Genomic DNA, 23,108 nt, shown 5'->3' with positions numbered 1-23,108 from the left:
AGTCATGGGTATTATTACCCTTACTCTTCTCTGCTGCCCTTTTTTTTTATCTCTCACAGACTGAGGTCTTGTTACCCCTGGCGGGGGCATAATACGCCAATCTCGAGACAAGCCTCGGTGCTGTTAGACCACTACACTATGAATGGTGCCGTAGATTAAACTCTTAATGTAACATAACCAGAATTCGATGTGTGTGGAAACACGATGTTAATGCGTCCATCTGTAAAGTGTCTTATTTGAAATGCTCCCATATTTCTCAAATGTTTTAATAATCTGAACCTGTGCAATTAAAACATTGCATTTAGAAAATAACAAAGGATTTACGAGTAACAAGTCACAGAATGTAAACGTATGAACTTTTGAAAGAAATTTTCTGAATCAGTATTTGGTTAATGACAGAATCCTCCATTCACACCTTTCCTTCCCAGTCAACTATCAGCCCTCGCCTGGAGCATCAGGTGACTGACGAACAACGTCCCGGGAACCCGGACGGTCCTGGTTGTCCCGCGCCTACTGACGTGTCCTCCGTCGTTATCCAAACCCAGGGCGAAGCTGCAAAAGCAGGTAACTGTAATCCCGTAACACCTCCCCCATTTATTTTAAAATGTTTTTATTGGCATTTTGTAATTATCATTACATCTTCGTCAAACTCCCTCCCCCTCAGATTCGTAACACCTCCCCCATATATACAGAAGCTGACAAAATATTTCAGTGTACATTTTGGAATGGAACATGTTGTAGGTAGTTCAAGCTTCCACCACACAACCAATAGAACACTTTCCACTCAAAACATACCAAGTGTCCCGCCTCCTCACCCACCCACAAAACCGAGCCAGTACCTAGCCTACTCCCCTTCCACCACATTGCCATTCAAGACACCTCCCTAATGATTTGCCTCAACACCCCTCACGAGCAAGATCCCTACCTGGCTATTGGCCTTCCCAACGACCCCCACAACACAAGAACCCAACCTGGCGCCCTGTCTTTCCACCCTCTCAAACAAACCCCCTGCCTGGCATCCTTCCTCTCTGCCCCCCAACTCATACCCCCTGTCTGATAGTCCACTACCGTACATGATGACTCGACGCTCCCCCGCCCCCATCAACACTAGAGCCTTATCTGGCTTTCTGCCATCCACACACCTCATGTTCCTAAACAAGAGAGAGTCAACAGCCGCTATCAAGCATGGTGAATTGGATGGGGTTTGGAGTGGCCTTTGAATTAAGCATTTCAACGTGGGAGGAAATAAAGAGGGGGGATGCTAGTGGCATGGATTTGGAACTGCACGTCATAGCAGCAAAGGTTGGGTGGTTTATTTGGGCGTGCAGGCAGCGATGCCCTAGCATTTGAACTGAGGGAGAGCTGGGACAGGGGTGCCACGATGGGAGATATTGCTGCAAGTCAACTTGCTTGCAACTTCTCAATATGTACCTGTTAACCCTCCTCCCAAGGCCCGAGACAATGCTGTGTTCTGTGAAGCTGGGCAGAAGGGAAACCCTCTAAGCACCCCCAGCCAGTGAACATTTAAAGAAAATAACACTAACGAAAGGCAGCAGGCTGAGTCCTTGTTTTGACTGATTAGGAACTTAAACCTAAGTCGGGCAAGAGCCTGTCCCATAGCCCACGCTGGCACAGGCCCGAGCTGGCTCTCCGAGCAGTCACAGCCACCAGGGCTCACACATATCCTGGTTTAGAGTGCCATTAAGCCACTTGGCAAGAAGGAATTACAAATACCACCTAGAGTCTGAAAAACACTGTTATGTTAAATTGAACATGAAACTATAACATTAGAATGTTTCCCCATTTGGCCTTAAGTGGAGCATGAAACCTTGTGCACGGTGTGCCTTCCACCGTGTCCAGTCTGTTTGTCCTTGAGTGTGCCTACTTGTATTGTTTCCCTGCCCGTTTGCAGTGTGCCTGCCCCAGTGTGTCTCCCCCTGTGTGGCGGGTGTCTGTGGCCTCTGTATGTGCCATTAGGTTCAGTTTGATGGTCTCTGTGCACTGAATATTGTCCCCATATGTATTGGGCCTTCCCGTGAGCACAGCGTGGCTTCTCCTCTGGGTAATCCTGTGTGTCATATGCATGTAGGTCCCTGTGTAGTCTTGCATAGGTTGCATCTGTCAAACCGTGTTTTTTGTCTGTCCCTGAGTGGTGTGAGCCTTTCCCAGAGCTTGTTTATCCCAGAGTGCAGTGTGCCTCTGGGTCTGCCCCTTTGTGCAGTGTGCCTGTTTCTTAGCTATTAGGCCTTCTTCAATGCCCTTTTTGTTCCAGATGCCTCCAACCTGGAGCAGCTTAGTGAGGAGGAGGATCTGGCCCTTGGCTGCTCGCGACAAAGATTTTACTTCTTGTTCATAAACGTCTCTATCATATTAGCACTGACGGCTGCCGCACTCTCCATTTGTCTCATATGTAAGTGTCGACAACCACAGTACAGTGTTTTCAGCTCTTCCAATGTCAAAGCATGTTACTGAGAGGTAATTACTTTACCATAACCTGCTCTTGCAATTCTAATATATGGGATTGGGAGGCAGTCCTCATAACATGTGACACTGTGAGGGGAGGTTCCATCTGTTTTCTCAAAATGAGACTGAAAAATCAATACCTGGCCTTCTCCTCTTTATCCTTATTCGATCCCAGAAACTGGAAGGTGAAGGCCTCACTGGCCATTTTCAAGTCATACCATTGGTAGACACAGGTTGCCTTGCTCCTCCAGGCACCATTCCAGTTAAGTGTGTTATCTACAAAAGGAAGTTAAATTCCTTAAAAGGTGCCAAACACACATGGGTATCCTATCTGGTGGTTAAATAATACTATGATACTCAAAAAATACAAATTTTATTAGTCATACAAAATCATTAAAAAAACCATCATAAAAATGATTATATTCTATAAAACAATCAATCAATTGTAAAACAACACAAGTGAATCAACCTAATTGGGTTCTATTCATAAATTCAATTTTGGGTCAACCCGTGTAGTCTAATTACACTGAGAACCCTTAGCCTTAGATGTTAATGGCTATTGCGTATTTTGAATTTGTAGATTCCCAACTTGTACAAGTTTCTGTCCCGTTAGCACAACAATCTAGGACATTCTTCAGGGGTATGAAGTATCTTGTGTCGATTCTATTCAAGATCAAACTGTATTATCAAACCTCCGTCTTCTTGCAAAGACGATGTACCCTGTTAATAAAAAGGAGGTGCTGAGTTACTACCTAAAGTCACAATCCTAATCCATTAGACTAGTAGTGTACCCCTTATCCCCATAAGGGTGAAAAGCATGCTATTGATTTACATACCTCTCTAACTCGAGGGCTTAATATCCTGGAGTCTACTCTAACCTTGATTGGTTCTCGTACTGGCAAAATTCCAATTACTATAGAAATAGATGCCTTGTTTCCTCTATCTTCTGTCCTAGTGTACAACATATATTGACATTAGACTTATAATAGCCTGATATATTGTGTTACCATATCCTGGTTCCATAACAAGGGGGCTTACCATATTATTATAAACACATGATCCAAGTGTTTACTTCTCCAAGTAGGTATCTGTTCCCTGAAAGATATAATTTATAGAGAAAAAACTCCTCTCAGTGGTTTGTCCACTCAATAAATTATAAGCTGGTGTGCTTATTATATTAAAAGCATCCACTTACTTGACACACAGCATAGGTGGGAAAGTATCCAAGACCCCCAGCCTATAAGGCTAGTTGTTATTTTCAAATTAGGCACTCCCCAAATGGAGTTATCCTCTTCGTTCTAGGTAGCTGTAAAGTCACAAAAAACAGAGAAACCTCATGTGGCCAACTGGTCTTTTAACCGTGAGGAAAAACAAAAGTACTTATTTTGTAAAATACTCACTGAGTAACTCTTCAACTGGCCAGTAGCTTGATCCGGGGGTATGCCTATAGCAAGAGCTGTTTTTAAAAAAATTGGGATCCCGGGATCGTACTCGCGGCGGACGTGATGACGTCATCACGGCGTGGGCCAGCGTCATCGCGTCGACGCACGCGTCCGAATTCTGGGTAATGTAGTGCGGGAAAAAAACCTGTATATGTAGTTCTATGAGTCAACTGTATAGGCGCTAGACCTATAATCCGGACTGCAGTATTTATTTTAAAGGGGTGTCCATCTCGATAGAGTTGACTGTTTCACAGTAGATTCTGTACGCGATTTTTGGAAGATGAGGAGTATCACCTGTACATCTCACAGAAATTCTTTGGACACATCCCTCCTTTATACATTAAGTAAATGGACCTAACAATGCATGTACATATAGAGTATTGTATCAATTCAAAAAATTACGAAACAATGGCAGATGTGTTCCTATGTTCCTATGCACCTAGTCAAACATATGAGTATATTTTAAACATCTGCAACCCGGTTATGTACACATCTCATTCTTTGGTACATATCAAATGTCAAATATGCCAATGTACAGTCGGTGAAGTGTTCCATGGGTGCTCTAGCAATTACATAAGTACATTTACCCCAAGGTCCTAACCAACAACGATGATCAAGTCAAAAGGAAGTTACCTAAGCGTTATGCCATTCCACCCCTTCATTTAAACCGTCAATATGGCTTTTGGATAGAAAAATCAATTTCTGTTCTAATTGAAGTAACTTTTTGTTGATCAGTTCCTGTGAATTCCCTTTTATTTGTTTCAGGATGACCCATTCAAATTCGTTACTAGTATGTTTCTTTTCCAAAAAATGTTTCACCATTGGTGCTTGTTCAATTCCATTCCTAATGCAACTCCTATGCTCGATCATCCTTGTTTTACATTTTCTGTTTGTTTTTCCTATGTAGATACATTGACAGGGACATTTAATTAAGTAAATAACATTACTTGTTTCACAATCTGTATGCTCAGTGATTTTCCACATTTTGACAAAACCCAAATCTACAGTCATGGTTTTTCTAGTTTGTGTACACATTGTACAATTGCCACAGGGATGATGTCCTGTTACTGGTGGGAGTCCCCATAAATTAGTCTGTTGACATACTCTCTTCCTGTTCTTCACATCATTTCTCATGACTAGATTATGCACAGTAGTGTTTTTTTTAAAGCTCCAATCGGGCTCCCCACATCTTTGGTCATAATTTTCTTCCAATTTCTGTGAATAATACTCTTGATTTTATACGAGAGATTGCTAAATGTGTTCACAAAAACCAATGGTGTCTCTTTTGTTTCTTCATCTCTGCGTATTTGTTGGTCTAAAAGGGCTTCTCGATTATTGTTAAATGCTCTCTTAGCACTTTTTTTAACTCGAGGAATAGGATATCCTCTCTGAGCTAATTTGTCAATAAGAGTATTAGCTCCATTCTCGTAAGAGGCATTGGTACTGCTGTTTTTCTTCAACCGGAGAAATTGCCCGAAGGGCCGATTGTTTTTCACATGCTGTGCATGGTGACTGTTGTAATGCAATAGAGCATTTCTATCTGTTTCCTTGGTATAAGGTTTAACCAACAGCAACCCTTGATCATGATATATGCAGATATCTACACAATATATCTGTTCATTACTGATATTGATAGTGAACTTTAGATACCTGTTTTGTTGGTTCAACCATTGTACAAACCTCTGGGATTCCTCTTCACTCCCTCTCCAAATGACAAACACGTCATCTATGTACTGTAATCAACACAGGATATTCTCTTGGAATGGATTAAGATTAGAGTACACTATTGTTTCCTCAAACATATTGACATACAAATTAGCCACATTTGGTGCCATTGTCGTTTGGAGAGGGAGTGAAGAGGAATCCCAGAAGTTTGTACAATGGTTGAACCAACAAAACAGGTATCTAAAGTTCGCTAGCAATATCAGTAATGAACAGATATATTATCTAGATATCTGCATATATCATGATCAAGGGTTGCTGTTGGTTAAACCTTATACCAAGGGAACAGATAGCAATGCTCTATTGTATTACAACAGTCACCATGCACAGCATGTGAAAAACAATCTGCCCTTTGGGCAATTTCTCCGGTTGAAGAAAAACAGCAGTACCAATGCCTCCTACCAGAATGGAGCTAATACTCTTATTGACAAATTAGCTCATAGAGGATACCCTATTCCTCTAGTTAAAAAAGCTGCTAAGAGAGCATTTAACAATAATCGAGAAGCCCTTTTAGACCAACAAATACGCAGAGATGAAGAAACAAAAGAGACACCATTGGTTTTTGTGAACACATTTAGCAATCTCCCGTATAAAATCAAGAGTATTATTCACAGAAATTGGAAGAAAATTATGACGATAGATTTGAGGTGCCCGATTGTAACTTTCAAAAAAAGCACTACTATGCGTAATCTAGTCATGAGAAATGATGTGAAGAACAGGAAGAGAGTATGTCAACAGACTAATGTATGGGGACTCCCACCAGTAACAGGACATCATCCCTGTGGCAATTGTACAATGTGTACACAAACTAGAAAAACCATGACTGTAGATTTGGGTTTTGGCAAAATGTGGAAAATCACTGAGCATACAAATTGTGAAACAGGTAATGTTATTTACTTAATTAAATGTCCCTGTCAACGTATCTATATAGGAAAAAGAAACAGAAAATGTAAAACAAGGATGATCGAGCATAGGAGTTGCATTAGGAATGGAATTGAACAAGCACCAATGGTGAAACATTTTTTGGAAAAGAAACATACTAGTAACGAATTTGAATGGGTGATCCTGAAACAAATAAAAGGGGATTCACAGGAAGTGATCAACAAAAAGTTACTTCAATTAGAACAGAAATTGATTTTTCTATCCAAAAGCCATATTCACGGTTTAAATGAAGGGGTGGAATAGCATAACGCCTAGGTAACTTCCTTTTGACTTGATCATCGTTGTTGGTAGTAGGACCTTTGGGTAAATGTACTTATATAATCGCTAGAGCACCCATGGAACACTTCACCAACTGTACATTGGCATATTTGACATTTGATATGTACCAAAGAATGAGATTTGTACATAACCGGGTTGCAGATGTTTAAAATATACTTATATGTTTGACTAGGTGGCTCAGAACATGGGAACACATCTGCCATTGTTTCGTAATTTTTTGAATTGATACAATACTCTATATGTACATGCATTGTTAGGTCCATTTACTTAATGTATAAAGGAGGGATGTGTCCAAAGAATTTCCTTGAGATGTACAAGTGATACTCCTCATCTTCCAAAAATCGCGTACAGAATCTACTGTGAAACAGTCCACTCTATCGAGATGGACACCCCTTTAAAATAAATACTGCAGTCTGGATTATAGGTCTAGCGCCTATACAGTTGACTCATAGAACTACATATACAGATTTTTTTCCCGCACTACATTACCCAGAATTCGGACGCGTGCGTCGACGTGATGACGTCATTGCGCGACGTCACAGAGACGCTGGCCCACGGCGTGATGACATCATCACGTCCGCCGCGAGTACGATCCCGGGATACCAATTGTTTTAAAAACAGCTCTTGCTATAGGCATACCCCAGATCAAGCTACTGGCCAGTTGAAGAGTTACTCAGTGAGTATTTTACAAAATAAGTACTTTTGTTTTTCCTCACGGTTAAAAGACCAGTTGGCCACATGAGGTTTCTCTGTTTTTTGTGACTTTACAGCTACCTAGAACGAAGAGGATAACTCCATTTGGGGAGGGCCTAATTTGAAAATAACAACTAGCCTTATAGGCTGGGGGTCTTGGATACTTTCCCGCCTATACTGTGTGTCAAGTAAGTGGATGCTTTTAATATAATAAGCACACCAGCTTATAATTTATTGAGTGGACAAACCACTGAGGGGAGTTTTTTCTCTATAAATTATATCTTTCAGGGAACAGATACCTACTTGGAGAAGTAAACCCTTTTTCGGAGAAGTAGGAACATACCATGTTTGGATAGAGTGAAACTTGGATCATGTGTTTATAATAATATGGTAAGCCCCCTTGTTATGGAACCAGGATATGGTAAGACAATATATCAGGCTATTATAAGTCTAATGTCAATATATGTTGTACACTAGGACAGAAGATAGAGGAAACAAGGCATCTATTTCTATAGTAATTGGAATTTTGCCAGTACGAGAACCAATCAAGGTTAGAGAAGACTCCAGGATATTAAGCCCTCGAGTTAGAGAGGTATTAAATCAATAGCATGCTTTTCACCCTTATGGGGATAAGGGGTACACTACTAGCCTAATTAATGGATTAGGATTGTGACTTTAGGTAGTAACTCAGCGCCTCCTTTTTATTAACAGGGTACATCCTCTTTGCAAGAAGACAGAGGTTTGGTAATACAGTTTGATCTTGAATAGAATCGACACAAGATACTTCATACCCCTGAAGAATGTCCTACATTGTTGTGCTAATGGGACAGAAACTTGTACAAGTTGGGAATCTACAAATTCAAAATACGCAATAGCCATTAACATCTAAGGCTAAGGGTTCTCAGTGTAATTAGACTACACAGGTTGACCCAAGATTGAATTTATTAATAGAACCCAATTAGGTTGATTCACTTGTGTTGTTTTACAATTGATTGATTGTTTTATAGAATATGATCATTTTTATGATGTTTTTTTTTAATGATTTTGTATGACTAATAAAATTTGTATTTTTTGAGTATCATAGTATTACTTAACCACCAGATAGGATACCCATGTGTGTTTGGCACCTTTTAAGGAATTGAACTTCTTTTTGTAGATAACAGATAGTGTTCCACAGAGTAAGAAGTTTGTGTAATCCCCTCTGTGGCTTTCAGCCGTTTTGAGAACAGTGCACCATTCCAGTTAAGCCACCAGAAGGTGAAGGGATGACCCTCCCCTCTTATACAATTTCTCCCTCATTGAATTCAAGCACATGAAATGGGACACTCATGACACTGGGAGAGAAATGTGTGTCAATATTTTTCTGATCCAATCTCAAAGCTCGACACTGGGAATTGAAGGCTTGTTCATCTCCTCATTCAATTACAGAGCATGGCATTGGGAGTTGAAGTCTTGTATATCTCCTCCTTGTCGATTGGCATACCATAATAATTGGAGGTGATAACATATAGTCTGCTTCTCAGACAACCATAATCACATCATCACATTTTAAAGTATGACATTTAGAAGTGAAGATCACCAATGGGATTTATGTGATTCAGCCGGCAGAACAATGCAAGCTGAACTTTATGCCGGTGTTGTGACGCCCATCTGAATGCGTCCATCTTGTCCTTTCTCTGTCACTCCCCCGCGGCCTGTGTGCATTGCAGTGAAATCTATGTGTTGCTGGCATTTTGTGTTTCATTGTGGTCTTATTGGTGGGTTTCCCCCCAAAACTAATTTCCCCCTCTCACTGAACACCCCATTCTGCTCCCCCTCCCCTACCTCTGCTCCCCCCCCTACTTTCTGTTTTATCCTTGCTCCCCGATGATCCTGCGCTCCTCGTGCGCACCTTTCTTCAGGACCAGCTATGTCCCAAGGCCTGTGGTCCTCGCGCTCATGCGCGCACCTTTAATATCTGATCAGCTGTTTCTCCAAAATCAACCTTTTGGCCCTCGCGCTCGTGCGCGTACTTTTCAAATCATAATCAGCTGTTTTCCATTGCTGCGGACCTCACGCTGTCGGGCGCACCTCTCTATCTGGATCAGCTTTTGGTCCCAAAGCCTCTGGACCTCGTGCTCACTGTGTGCACCTTCCATCATAAAATCAGCTGTTTGTGATTTTTACCGAGCACATCTCCAGCAACAGTGCCTCACTTTGCTTAGGTAAGCCTTGTGGCTCCCATTCTTCTGCCACTGCCCCTCCCCCCCTCTGTGAGTAAAGAAAATGGCCATAGTTGTTTAAAGGGAAAAAAAAGAAAAGAAAACAAATGAAAGTTTGAAGAAGTGAAAGTGCATTTCCTATTTGCGCACCTAATTACAGCCACATGTTTAAGAGAGGCACGTGTGCAGAACCACGTGTTTTCGCACAGCATATAGCTGTAGAGTCCTCCTGATTTGCTCTGTTGAGAGCCTTTGTCCTCCATTTGCAGTATCCGGCAACCCATTCAAAAATGGCTGCATGATTATTACTGCATTCTGGGCTGGCTGCCTTTGGCCCTGATGATTGGCTGCCGCTATCGGAACTTTGGATTGGTGAGACCGGGAGGCGTGGAGCTGGCCTGTTGTTCCAAAGCCCCCTTCTAAGGCACCTTTTTGCTCCTTGTCCGCTACCGGAACGCTACATGAATCCACTACCGCTACCTGACACTCCATGGGGCTACCAGCTCACTCAGCTATGAAACTGGGCTACCAAGACTCACCGCTCTATGTGCTAGTTCCCCCCCTTCTGTTACCGTTTCTCCTCCCTTCATGTTCCTCCACTCTCCCTTTTGCCTGCTCCAACTGGTCTCCTTGTTTCACTCTCCAATTCTCTCATTTCTGCTCTCACCTCTAACTTATACCTCTTTTCTTTTATCTATGGTGACTTAGCATCTGCCTTTGAAAGTCAAATTTGGGTGTGTTTTGGAAAGTCAAATTTGGGTGTGTTTTTTCATTTACTTTTGGCCTGAAATTGTAACCTGCTAGCCCAGTGACTGCTCCTTTACCACTGTACTTGTATATTTCTCCTACTGCCTCCTCCCGCTACCTGCCCATGGCGTTATCTGTTTCTCCTATCTACTCCAACTGCTTCTCCACCAACTATCTTTCACTTCTCACTAAGTCTGGTAAGAAGAAATTCAAAAAGGATATGTTGGCCTCCAATCCAGGCCTGCCCATTGCTGATACCTATTCCAGCACCTCTGCTAGACAAACCGTCACTGACATCCTCTTTGTCGTTCCTTCACCAGGTCTCTGGACCCCTCATATGATCTCTGTGCTCTGTCCTGTGTCCTCCTCTCCCATTAATGGCGGCACCCGCTGGGAAGTCCTCATGGATTCCATTGACTCCTCCAGAGTCATCATTAATGTATACCTAAATGGCACTGTTATGGTGCAAGGCCCTTAGGCCAACCTCCTCCTCTTTGATAGGCGCTTCCCTCGCCTCATCAACTTCCTCTCATCTCCAGTTGTCCCTCACCCTCCTCCCTTGGCTACCTTGCCATCTTTTCCTTCTTCCCTTGCCCCATCTCAAGCGCCCTCCACATCTCCACAGGGTGTACCTCTTATTTGTACCCCTCCCTGGAAGATCTTTAAGGCTGTCAACCTTCTTTACCTTAGCACTCTCAACTCTCACTCGGCTGTCAAACACTCCTCTGACATCTGCCACCTCCATGAAGAACTTGACCTTGATGTCCTCGGCCTTACTGAGACATGGTTCATGGCCAGCTCTGTCACAAGTTTTGACACTCTCCTCCATGACGGCTACAAAATCCTCTCTGCCCCCAGATCCACCTGGCCTGGAGGTGGTGTAGCCCTGATCTTCCCTGAGTGGATTCCTGCCTCTATCATCCGCACTCAGACTTACACCTTTTTCAAATGCCTTGTCTGTAGGCTCTCTCTCTCTCCTAGCCACTCTCTTACTGTTGCTACTCTCTACCAGCCCCCCGTCAAAGCACCTCTTTTCTCTCTGAGTGGGCAGACCTATTCTCCTCCCTCCTGGCCTCAACCACTCAACTTCTCCTCCTTGGTGACCTTCATCTTGATTCTCCCTGTTCCTCATCTGCGCTCTTTCGCGACCTCTGTGAGTCGCTCTCCCTCTCTATCCTCCCATCCGGCCAACTCACTCTGCTGGTCACACACTTGATGTCTTCATCTCCTCTGGCCTCCCCCTCTCTATTCCCCTCACCACTCCTCTCTCCAAGCCAAGCCTGCCCCAAGACTGCCGCCCACCTTCTCGGACATCCGGTCCATGAAGCGTGTGTCATTCGAGGCTTTCGCTGCCCTCTTCTCCCTCCCTCCCTCAACCCCTCGCTAACTCACACCCTGACACAGCCCTGTCCCTGCTTTACTCCGCTATTTCTGCCACTCTTGATGCGTTTGCCCCTGTCATGAGGATCTGTTTGAAGTCCAAAGCAAAGTGCAATAATTGGTATGACTCTGACCTAGGTACACTCAAACGTAAGTGTAGGGTGGCTGGGAGTAAAGGGAGGGCTTCTTGCTCATCCTCTGACAAACTGGCCTGCTGCCTGCTCCAAAGGCAATACCGACCATCTTGTCCGCACTAAGAAGAGAGTCCACATTCAAGCCTGTGTCTCTGCAGCATCTAACAACTTGTCCGAACTCTTTAAAATCTGTAAGTAGCTTGCCAACCCTGATGCAGTATCCACCCCTCCCTTCACCTCCCAGGCTTGTTCACCCTCTCCTGCTCTCCTCCTCCTCTCCCCTCTCCTCCTCTGCTTGCTGACCCTCCTTCAGCTACCCCCTCCCTCTTTCTCCTCCTTTCCTCTTTTCTCCCCTGATGAGGTCGCTTCACAAGTCCGATCTATGAAAGCCTCATCAAAACAGATCCATCCCTGTTCCTCTAAAACCTTTAAGGGCCACATCGATACCCTTGCGCCGGCCTTTGCCAATTTCTGCAACCTCTCATTTGACTCTGGATCTTTGCCCTCTCCTCTGAAACACTCCCTTGTGCATCCTCTCCTCAAGAAAACCACAGCTGATCCTTCTTGTCCGGCTAACTACCGCCCAATTTCCATTACACCCTTTTTGGGTAAACTCCTGGAAAAGCTGGCCATCTCTCAGCTTAACCTTCATTCTGATTCTGTTGGCTCTCTTCATGACCACCAATCTGGCTTCAGAGCTGCCGGAAGAACGGAAACTGCTCTCCTGAACATCCGTGAAGACCTGCTCTACAACCTTGACTCTAACATTCCCTCTGTCCTCATCCTACTTGATCTCTCCTCTACTTTCGACCCGGTCAACCATACCACCCTGCTCAACCGTCTCCATGACAACCTGGGTATCACTGATCAGGCTCTGGCCTGGCTGACCCCTTTCCTCTCTAATTGACTCTCCCAGGTACAACTTGGGTCCTTCCTATCTTCTGTCTCCCTCTCTACCTGTGGTGTTCCCCAGGGGTCTCAGCTCTTGCCCTGGCTTTTTAACCAATACCTGGCAACTCTCGCCTACTGCATTTCCATTTTATGCTCAAATTTCCAGTGCTATGCTGATGACACCCAACGCATTTTTAGGCTTCCTTCAGCCACCTCCTCTCCTTCCCTCATCTCTGATTGCCTAATCATCATTCAAAATTGGTGTGCCGCCAATGATCTTTGTCTAAAAGCCAACAAGACCGAGATCCTCCTCATTGGTACAGCTTCACCATCCTTTCCCCTCACTCTCTGACCGGCTTCCCTTGGCCTTCCTCCTATCCCCACCTGTGAGGGTGACTCTACACTGTCCTTCTACTCTCACATCTCTGTTGTCTCTAAAAAATCAAATTTCTTATTGCACCTCCTCAGAGGTACTCTTCCTTTCCTCTTCTTCCCTCAGAAGCTTGCTGTCTCCCACTCTCTGGTTTTCTCCAGATTGGACTCTTGTAACAGCCTCTTTCTAAATCTGCCTACCTCCACTCTCCGCCCTTTACAACTAATCCAGAACAGGACTGCAAGACTTATCCTTGGTCTCACGCCCTGGGATCGTATCTCTCTGAAATCATTCCATTGGCTCCGAGTGGATGCAAGGATTACATTTAAAACCCTCTGCATTGTTCACAAGGCTTTCTGGGGCCTGGGTCCAAAATACCTTCAACTATTCCTCCGTAAATACCTCCCCTCTCAAGCCCTTCGCTCCTCTACTTCTAACTCCCTCAGGGTCAGTCTTTTTTCAAAGAAACGTGCCGGGGGTAGATCTCTGTCTTTTGCTGGGGCCTCCCTTTTGAACAGCCTCCCTGCCACCTTGAAACTTGAGGAGAACCATCTCCTGTTCCGGAAGCTCCTCAAGACCTTCCTCTTCGGCTCTGCCTTTTCCCCTCTTCTCCCCTGTTGATCTGTTCTCTCTCTCGGCACCGTGCACCTGACCATCCTCTGACCTTCGGGCCCAGGTACCTGCTCACCCTGCCACCCTCCTGCACTGCCTACGGGCCACCACTTGCACTGGGGTCTGTATCTGTACCCATACAGTCCCCCACCCACTTTTCTTCTGCACTTATCAGATATACCCTATCTGACTAACCTAGCACTTACTACTTTTTTATTTATTTGTTTATTTTACTTACTAAAATTCTGTTCTGCACTTTCCACATCTCCCCCCTTCCATGCACTGTCCCCCTTTTCCATTTCCCATGCACTTGCACGCTCTTAATGTCAATGGGCCTAGTAAGAACGTTGTTTTTTTTGTTCTCCCCTGTTCCCCTCCCTTTGCCTGGTCGCATTCTGAAACACTTGTGTATGAGCGCCATATAAATAAAATATGATTTCATTTTCATTTCATTTACCTATGCCAACCATTCTTTGATCCCCCACTGACCACATTTTACCCTCATTTCCGACCCCATGCACGTCCCTACTGATGAGACAGGAAAGGTCCCACCTCTCCCTGATGCTATGCCACATGTCACCAGCATTTGTGTCAATACAGGGTGTTTTCCGATGGTGTAAACACACTGGCCTATCAGGAGGCTGTCGCATTCTGTCTAGCGTATTCAATGGGAATGCCAATGTTCTGGTGGGATCATCTTATTGAGGGAGGAATGCCAATAGCAGGAACTGACCGTGTTAATCGATTCAGATGGTTAACCTTCCCTAATATATTTCCCAAATCTGTTTCTTGATTGAAGTTCAATACTGACTTAGCCCTTCTGCTGAAATTTCCACAGTAAGATATATCTATTTCCCGCCGAGCCAGCGTGCCTGCCCAGATTACGTGGAGCTGTGCATTCCTTCAGACAATTGCTCGCAGGCCTATGGCACCAACGCCTGCTCAGCCGCCAAGCAAAAGGCCAACAAAAGCTTCACCTCGGCCACCAGTGAGTAATGGGGCAACGGGCAAGGGAGAGGGGTCTGTGAATAATTGGAAGGCCTTTGGAAAAATCTGGCTGTAACCTGGAATGTCAATAATGCTGGAGCTGGGTACGCTTATCCTTTGGAAGGTAAATGGAAGGTAAGAGGGTTGAACCGGAGTGGATTACATGATCAGATCATCTCTTAAATGCCTGTGGAGTGAACATCTGAGGAGTGAGTCTATTTGCTTCTCAAACAGTCAATGAACTGGCACATTCCACCCTTGTCTCTTCAGACTATTCCTGTGGTATCTTCCAAACCTGCTACAGTGTGGCCACTATTCTACCTGTCCTGGAAAAACACAAGCAAATGAATGGCTGGTCTTCCTTCTCCATTACTGCTCAAGTTCTGGAGCATGTGTTGCTCAACCAATCCGCTACATACCTGTAGATAAATAGACTTTGCCATCCCCTTCACTCTGTGTTCTGCAGCAGTCACTCCACGGAAAAGATACTCAGCCCTGTCTAACTTCCTTGCCTGTGCTCACATTTACTGTTTTTACCCAGGCGTATCAGTCTCAATCTCTTGTCTAGCTTTGACACTAGTTCATCCTGCTCTTCTGCTCCTCCTTATTTGGACTTCAGCTTCCAGGATGCTTCCATTGCCTTCCTCACCACCTACTCCCCTGACCACTTCTTGTTCATCTCCTGGAACAGTCACCTTCTATGCCACGTCACACATTAGGAGTCCCTCAAGAATGCATCATTGTCCCTCTCCTCTTCATTGTATATACCCCTCTCACTGCCAGACTCTCAAATAATCTTCTCTTCCCTTCCTTCACACCTGCAATTCACTCTTGTATCATCAACTGCTTTTCGGCTATCCATCAGTCAATGGCACGTTAATTCCTAATCCTACATTCTTTGAAAACTGAGGCCATCCACCTCAAAGCTTCTAAAGCCTTACTGCTCACCGGGTACCCCATATCATTACTCCTGTTCTCCTGACCCCATCCCAGAAGGTACTGAACCTTTGGGTCCTTTTTTGATAGCGACCCCAAACTCAATATATTCTTTACCTCCTCCACCACCCTAGCCCGGACTCTTCTCTTGAACACCCAGTCCCACCCTATCTGCCATGTCATCAAAATCATAATCTCCACACATGTCCTTAGAAGGCAGGACTACTGCTCCATGCTCCTTGTGCAGTCCCCTCGCTATTCGCTTGCCACACCAAATAAAGTACTAAACTTTGCAACCTAGACTCTCCCTATCACACTAGTCCCACCTCAGTCCATTACCTCATGCAGAGTTCTGGCCCAAGCATCAACTTTGCCTCTTCAACTTCCCTGGTCTCATCTTCAAAGCTCTGTCTGGCCCCTCTCTAGTTTGCTGACTCTACCCACTGGCCACTCTCCACCCCGGATTCTGCTTTTCCCTGCCCTTCTCAAGCTCTGCATTCACCCCCTCCCCCTCCGCACACTTCCTTCTGTTTCTGCACATTCATCATCCTTGATTTCTTCTCCTTGCACTTCCTATCCCCTGTGATCAAGATTTTAACTATGCCCAAACATTTGAGAATGCTTTAGAAAAGCACCTTCACACACCGTTCAGTGACATCATACCTGCATCGTAATCTTCCAACCGTCCCATTGGCCTTACCCCATTGTCCATAAGACGTCATGCTGCATTGTTATCACTTTATTGTGCTCTGTGCTATTTTCAACTTGTGTGCCATCCCCCACATGCCAACTGGTAGATGGCTCGGTGTATTACCATGTTATCGTGTTTAAAGCACCCAGTGATGGAATCCTCTCTGTGCCACTGTTGAACTGATGCAAGAACTATTTGATAGACTATTTTCCTCTGTCTTTCCCTCAAATACAATTGCAAAGCTTGCCTCTGAAGTGCCACTTCTCAAGGTTTGAGATCTACAGAAGCTCGTGGGTCCCCCTCCAGGCCAGCTGGGACTTCATCGGGGCCACGCAATTGGTTTGAAGGACCAGCCTTGGTGTGTTGGCTTCCCGAGTCTCTTGGTGCACATCCTGAAAAGAAAAAACAATAGACCATTAACTATGTCTAACAGCCATAACAAACAACCACAAACAGATCAATGTGACCCAATCTGGTACCTGTAGAGCTAGCAGGAAGGACAAACAACCACACTTATAAAGTTGCTTGAACCGGTAATGTCTTTGTGGATTGAGGTTTGGTTTCTTGCTAGATGGCAGTTAATTAAGCCCCTGACCTGGTTCTGACTACTAAAGGTACACTTATCAATTCCATGGCAAACTGCAATCTTCTATTGTGGAGCCTCCAGGAGTTCAGATCAGTCATAGTGTGAAATCCGACAGGCTCTGTCGGGACAGAAGGTGCCAGCGCAGCAGAAATGAGATTTCACATTGCTAGGAAAGGCAGAGCCCAGGCCTTATAGTCGGTTTAGACTTTGTGAGGACTTTATTTTAAAAAAAAAGTAATTTTCTATAAATGTGTCAGACGGGGCAGAACTCTAATCTGGTCGTCTTGGCAGCCACAGCACGTGCGCATTCACTGAGGAACAATTTAGGCTCGGACCATGGCCTTCAAGTCTCAGGATGCAACAATTCCCAGCTCAGCCTCTGGCTGAAAGGCGAATAGGAATATGACCTCCAAGATCCAGGATCCGGCACTTCTCAACTCAACTGTTCTCTCGAGGGCAGGGATCAGGATAAAGATTTGATGAGCAGAACCTGAAAGCTGCTCTGGGTACCAGACATCTCCCAGTACGCAGGAGCCGCCTCGAGGATATGGACAGCTAGAGCATCGCGCCTAGCTACTATAACTTGCACATGAGATGGAACTATAACTTTTTGTCCATCATACATGACCCATTTACTTTAAATTCCTTTTAGATGTGGCCCTAATGCCCCTCTAAACACATTCGCAAACACGCAGAGTTCATGTCACATACATCTTGTGATGCGTTAGCTATTACAGTCTAGACAACAAACATAACATTCATTTTCATTAAAGACTATGCTGTTGGCCAGGCTGGCACATCTTCTTTAGACATGACCTTTAGTGTTGCTGTGACCTCTACATACCTCATAGGGGGGTTGATTTCACCACTCCGCCTTTGGCAAGCCCAGAATGCAGCCTGCACAGAAGGCATTGGATTGTCACATGAAAGCAGAGGCCTGGAAAAGGGGTGTCCTAGTGGCATGGACTCGTCTTGCCTTTCATTCTCTGTACACAAAAGGTAAACCTGAGCAATGATGACATTAAAGGCTCTAACACCCAAGCCACTAGAGTTCTGAGAAGGTTGCCGCTGCCCACATCAATATACACCATCATGTCTAGAGCATGAGGACATGTGCCACCCAACATGAAATGCATACAGTATCAGTGTTTCTCTTTATGTCGAGCTCCAAAGAAGAATACCACAAGGGTATACAATTCTCTCAGAAAATAATCTAAGCATGTACAAGATAACATCATGTGTCTGCCCTTTCCTAGGAAAAGATCCCACAAGCTCAAGCCATAAACATCTCATGTAAACACTGTGACATGTGACAGCGAGAATCTCATGTGGTGAACGAACGAATGGATGCACAGGTGCACGGCTTGACTAGTGAGAAAGCTTCCATTGCAAGGACGTCAACAAGCAGTGCATCCATGATCTATTCCATTTGCAAACTTTTATGTGCGTAGTATTCCGAAATACATTTAGCAACACATTAAAAACATGTGTTCAACTCTGCAAAATAGTGTACAGACACACTTTTAAAACCTGAAAGAGAAACAAACGATGCATGCATTTACAACCAAGTTAAAATAGCTTTGACTCTTGCTGTCAAATGAAGAAAAAAAACAATCAAGCACATCAATGAAAAATCTCCTTGAAATAAAAGAGGGTGAGAGGGTAGAAAGATATGTGTGCCACCCAGCATGAATGGTATTTTAATGATAGTGATGACAATAAAGCATAAGTAGGCTCTAGTCTGCGACGAAGGTTTCATTATGTTAAATAACATTGAACATATTTTTAAAACACAAAAGGAAAGGAACACGTTAACTGTGAATGCGGGCTGAAAAGTACCCGAGAACTTTCAGAATGCATTGACTCGCTCAGTCCAAGTGTCAAACGCTCCCGGGCCTTTATCATCAGGTCAGCACACGCCTGCGGCCAAGGAGCAGCTCCGAAATTGCTCAGGTAGCAGCAGAGTAAACATGACGTTTATTTTGTCAACTGGAACTATACTACGACGCTGCTTACAGCAAATGGATGCAGTGCTCGTTACAGCTCCAAAGATGTGGCCGCACAGCAACTATCGCCCCCTGGTGCTAGCAAGAACACGTCGCTATGCGTCACTGTGACTGGCCATAACGCCTAACTTATTACCATAGCTGAGCCTGAGCATAAGGAACCAGGCTAGCCGCACTGGGCCATGGACAGTGTGCTCTGGGCTAAGGCAGGGGGGTTGCAAACTTTGGCTCTCAGATGATTTGGACTACCACTTCCATCATCCCCAGGCAGCCTAATGAATGGCGAGGGAGAATGGGAGTTGTAGTTCCACACACCTGGGGAGCTGCCAGTTATAGACCCCTGGGCTACGGAGTGCATTTGCAGCTGCAAGCACTCGTTGCTCGCCGAGAAGTGCATTGCCAATTTAAATGGAAAATACGTAAGAAAAGCCAATGGGCACTTTGGGTTCCACTGTAATGCGTGATGCTGTCAAATGGGGCAAGTGTGAGGGATAGTGGTGGACTGAGGGGGCAATGTGGTGAGGGTCATAGCAGCATTCGTCACAAACAGTGTTCGGTACCAGGGGAGGGCGGGGTAAGGTGAGGGTCAGAACCGCACTGGTGGCAAACGATGTGCTGAACTGCGGGGACAGTGTGAGGGTCAACGCGGCCTTTTTTTTAATTGTGATAAGGTCAAATGAATTCGACCTTTCACAAACATGCTCAAGTATTATATAGCATCCTCCGTAGTGATTACATCACATTACCAATCCTTTACAACCTATGACCCTAAAAATGACATAAGATCTTCACAACTTTAATTCATCATTAAACAACTTTATTCGGCCAAAAAAGTCCATCAAAGTAAATACATTTCTAAAAAAAAGAAAATACAATTCAAATGCAAAGTTACAAAAAACAGAACAAAAGGCAGGGCAACAGAGCAGTACAGAAGTCCACCCCGTCAATAGAGAGCCCCAGGCCCCTGGACGAGTCGTTCAGCCCGTAATCAGGTCCCACCACCCCCTGGCCTCAGCCAATTTCCACGGCGCCTCTGGCCCAAAGCAGTCAAATTAACCCCTGAAAGGGGACTATTGCTAGGGGGATCCCCAGTGTAACACAGGAGGGCATGAGTGGAGCTAGAGCTAACTATAATGCTGCTTTTCATTGATTGGCCGTGGCCATTACACTTTTCCAGAACTGCCCTTGCCATGGGGCAGTCCCCAAGGACTAATCAGTGTCTCTTTTATCGGAAGGATTCGACAGTCTGGTGCACTCCAACAAATAACCCCTGGTCGCAAACCCACAATCCCCCACCACCCGCAGCCAGTGAAGACATTTGTTTGAAGGGCATCCCCTGGTTCTCTTGAGTCACAGGAAGGTTTAGGGGCACCATGGAGCAACACCCTGCTGCAGCCCGCGGGTAGATGATTCCCAGACAGAGGCCTACACAGACCACGGGTTAAGGCCCTATCCTCCCTCCCTGCTGAGCACAATTTGCCCTGGGCTCTCCCAGCGGGCATCCGCACTAGTAAGGGCTCGACCCACAGGGCTGGGGACCCGGTGGACTCCCCCGTACAGATGATACTGGGGGATGGATCACCTCTGGTCGGCTCCCCGAAAATGGGGTGGGACTAACCACAGAGGCAGTGGGCAGTTCATGATATGAGGGATGTGTTTCTTTAACGCAGTCTGAGATCCGTCCCCCTGACCCGGCCCCTGATGGCCCCAATCCTCCCCTCCCCATACCTCCTTCATCCTTAGCCGCCAGCACCCCCTTGATCAGGACTAATAGAAGATTTTTGATCTCAGCCAGCTTAGGGAGCAGTTAATGACAAGTGCAACTTGACAGATGGGTGTAGGCTATGGAGAGTGAGGCTGGAGGGCAAAGTCCTCCTTTTGTGGGTGGTTTAGAAGCCCAAAGGGGGCAAAGACAAAGGAACAAACTGGCCTCCGAGGGAGCGTCCGACAAGAGCCGACTCCCACCCAAGCCCGAGCCCAAGCCATCTTTGCCCGCACCCCCAGGATCTGTAAACATGGGCCCAGGAAGCAGGTGTAAGTGAACTTCAGGAAGGACCGATGACGACTTCATGGGTAGAATGTTGGGATTTAGGCCTAGGGTTTGGATGCAGGGGAGCCAGATCCAGAACAGAAGCACAGGATCCAGCCATGGCCAGAACCGGCAGAACAGGACCACAAGTAAGCTTCTAAATTCCCTTTGAGATCCTCTCACAGCCAGTTTCCAGGATGTTCCGGAGATCGGCCGTGGCCACACAGTCAAAGCCCCCACCGGGGTTAAGCAGGTTAACAAGGGGTGCAAATCCTCCAAAAGGGGCTAGCCAGACTATTTGCAGGGCGAGAGAACGGCACGACGCCGCAGGACCCAGTGGGCCATAGTAAGGGCCCTGTCAGTGAACTGTGCGTGTGGGAGTGTGAGGATATGGACTCCCCGGAGACTCCCTCATTACCTCTCTCTTTATCACTGGCCACAGCCGAAGGTGCCAAGGGTGCTCCATTCCCACATGAGGTCCCAAGAGACGCTCCATTTCCATTTCCCTGCATGACCCCCGGAGCCACACACATCGGGCCTCTCCTCAATCTTCTTCCTTGAATGGGTTTACGGTGTTCCAGGGGGACTGAGGGTCCGTGAAGGCTCGACAAAAGGGAGGATTGCGAGAGGTAGTGGGGTGAGTAAGGGGAAGAGATGTCTCCTTCTTCCGAGGCAGCAAAGGTTGCACCGAGAGGGGGGCCAACCATCATGTAGTGGGGGAAGGTGGGAGGCCGAGAGACCCCTCAAAAGTGCCAAAAAGTTTCCAGCATCCAGGAATTCTTAGCTCCAAAAGAAGAGAGGGTTCACCACAACCCCCACAGCCCCACAGAGTTCTGTTCTCGACTTTAGTAGCCATTGGAAAAAAAGTCAGCACCCCCATTGCGCTCAAGGTGCACCACAGTGGCTGGCTGGCTCACCTCAGAGACCAGTCCGGTCTAGTCCAGTCCATCCATCTGGGAAGGCCCACACGCGGCCGCCAACACACAGGGTTCACAGAATCCTTACTCCTTTTTGCGCTGGCCTGGCTTTTGCACCTCTCCCTCTAGGCGCCGAACACCCTATGGGAGCGCAACACCCGCGCAATATGGTCTCCCGCGGGCTAACTTTCATTAATACAATGGATCTACGTTAAAATAACGAAAAAAAACAACAAGGTTGAAACACAGAATTTCTTTTAGTCAAATTTCTATTTTTTTTTCTTTTTTACACATTTATCTGAAATGTAATGCAGTTGAGACTGCCCGCACCTCCCACGCACATCCCCCACCATCACGTATTCCCTAGTCCAACTACCTATCTATTTTGAAAAAATGCACGAAAATATGAAGAAAAGTGATTTTAAAAAGTCAGTGTTTTCAGTCTCGTGGTTTTGGCATTCGTTTTTTTCAGGCGATACCAATAAGATATACATAAGACTATGTAAAACATCAGTTCAGTAAGCCAACTTCCTTTAACATCTTTAAAACTTCCATTGTTAAAAGAACTTCATTACCCACACCTAACCTAGCCCAAAATTCATCTGGATGGCCCCACTCAGTTTCATCAATGAATCTTCCTAAAAATGGCTGCCGCAGATAGTGCAGGCCAGGGCATAATACCACCCTATGTTTTAACGTTTGCTTTGTTTCCTTCATTAAACATACTTGACATAAACCTTCATTGCCCAATGCACTCTGACGAGCCGCTAAAATCCCCCTCCCCCAGGCAATACAGTCAGACGGAATCTCAGGAATTGCTCTTGCATAAAAGCCTGTGGAAATTTGCTTAGGTACTTAGGGAGGAGACCCAGCAGTTTATCGAATCTAGTATAGGTAGAATGCAAGCAGTAACTTCCCACTCTATCAATTGCAGCGATCCAGTCGACCTACAGGATGATTTTCTTTAGCGGCTCTGGGTTTTCCCCTAGATCAGACCCAGACCTACTACAATTTTCCAATAGCGATTCAACTTTTAAATTTAACTTTAACAATTCAGAGGCTGATTTTTGTCATCAT

At 45.4% G+C, this 23,108-nt stretch overlaps 1 protein-coding gene across 1 annotated transcript in view; it reads left to right on the top strand.

Annotated features, from left to right (window-relative positions):
- LOC138521623 (transmembrane protease serine 5-like) overlaps positions 1-23,108 on the top strand; it is a 248,955-nt gene that overhangs the window by 120,331 nt on the left and 105,516 nt on the right. The window contains exons 3-5 of the mRNA XM_069634585.1: positions 429-564; positions 2,273-2,410; positions 14,718-14,867. Of these exons, the coding sequence (XP_069490686.1) occupies positions 429-564; positions 2,273-2,410; positions 14,718-14,867 (424 nt within the window). The remainder of the gene's footprint in view (positions 1-428; positions 565-2,272; positions 2,411-14,717; positions 14,868-23,108) is intronic.

Source organism: Ambystoma mexicanum, chromosome 1q (assembly GCF_040938575.1).
Source record: "Ambystoma mexicanum isolate Mex_15411 chromosome 1q, UKY_AmexF1_1, whole genome shotgun sequence".
Taxonomy (NCBI): domain Eukaryota; kingdom Metazoa; phylum Chordata; class Amphibia; order Caudata; family Ambystomatidae; genus Ambystoma; species Ambystoma mexicanum.
Note: the sequence above shows the minus strand (reverse complement) of the source record. Positions and strands in the feature narration are given on the sequence as shown.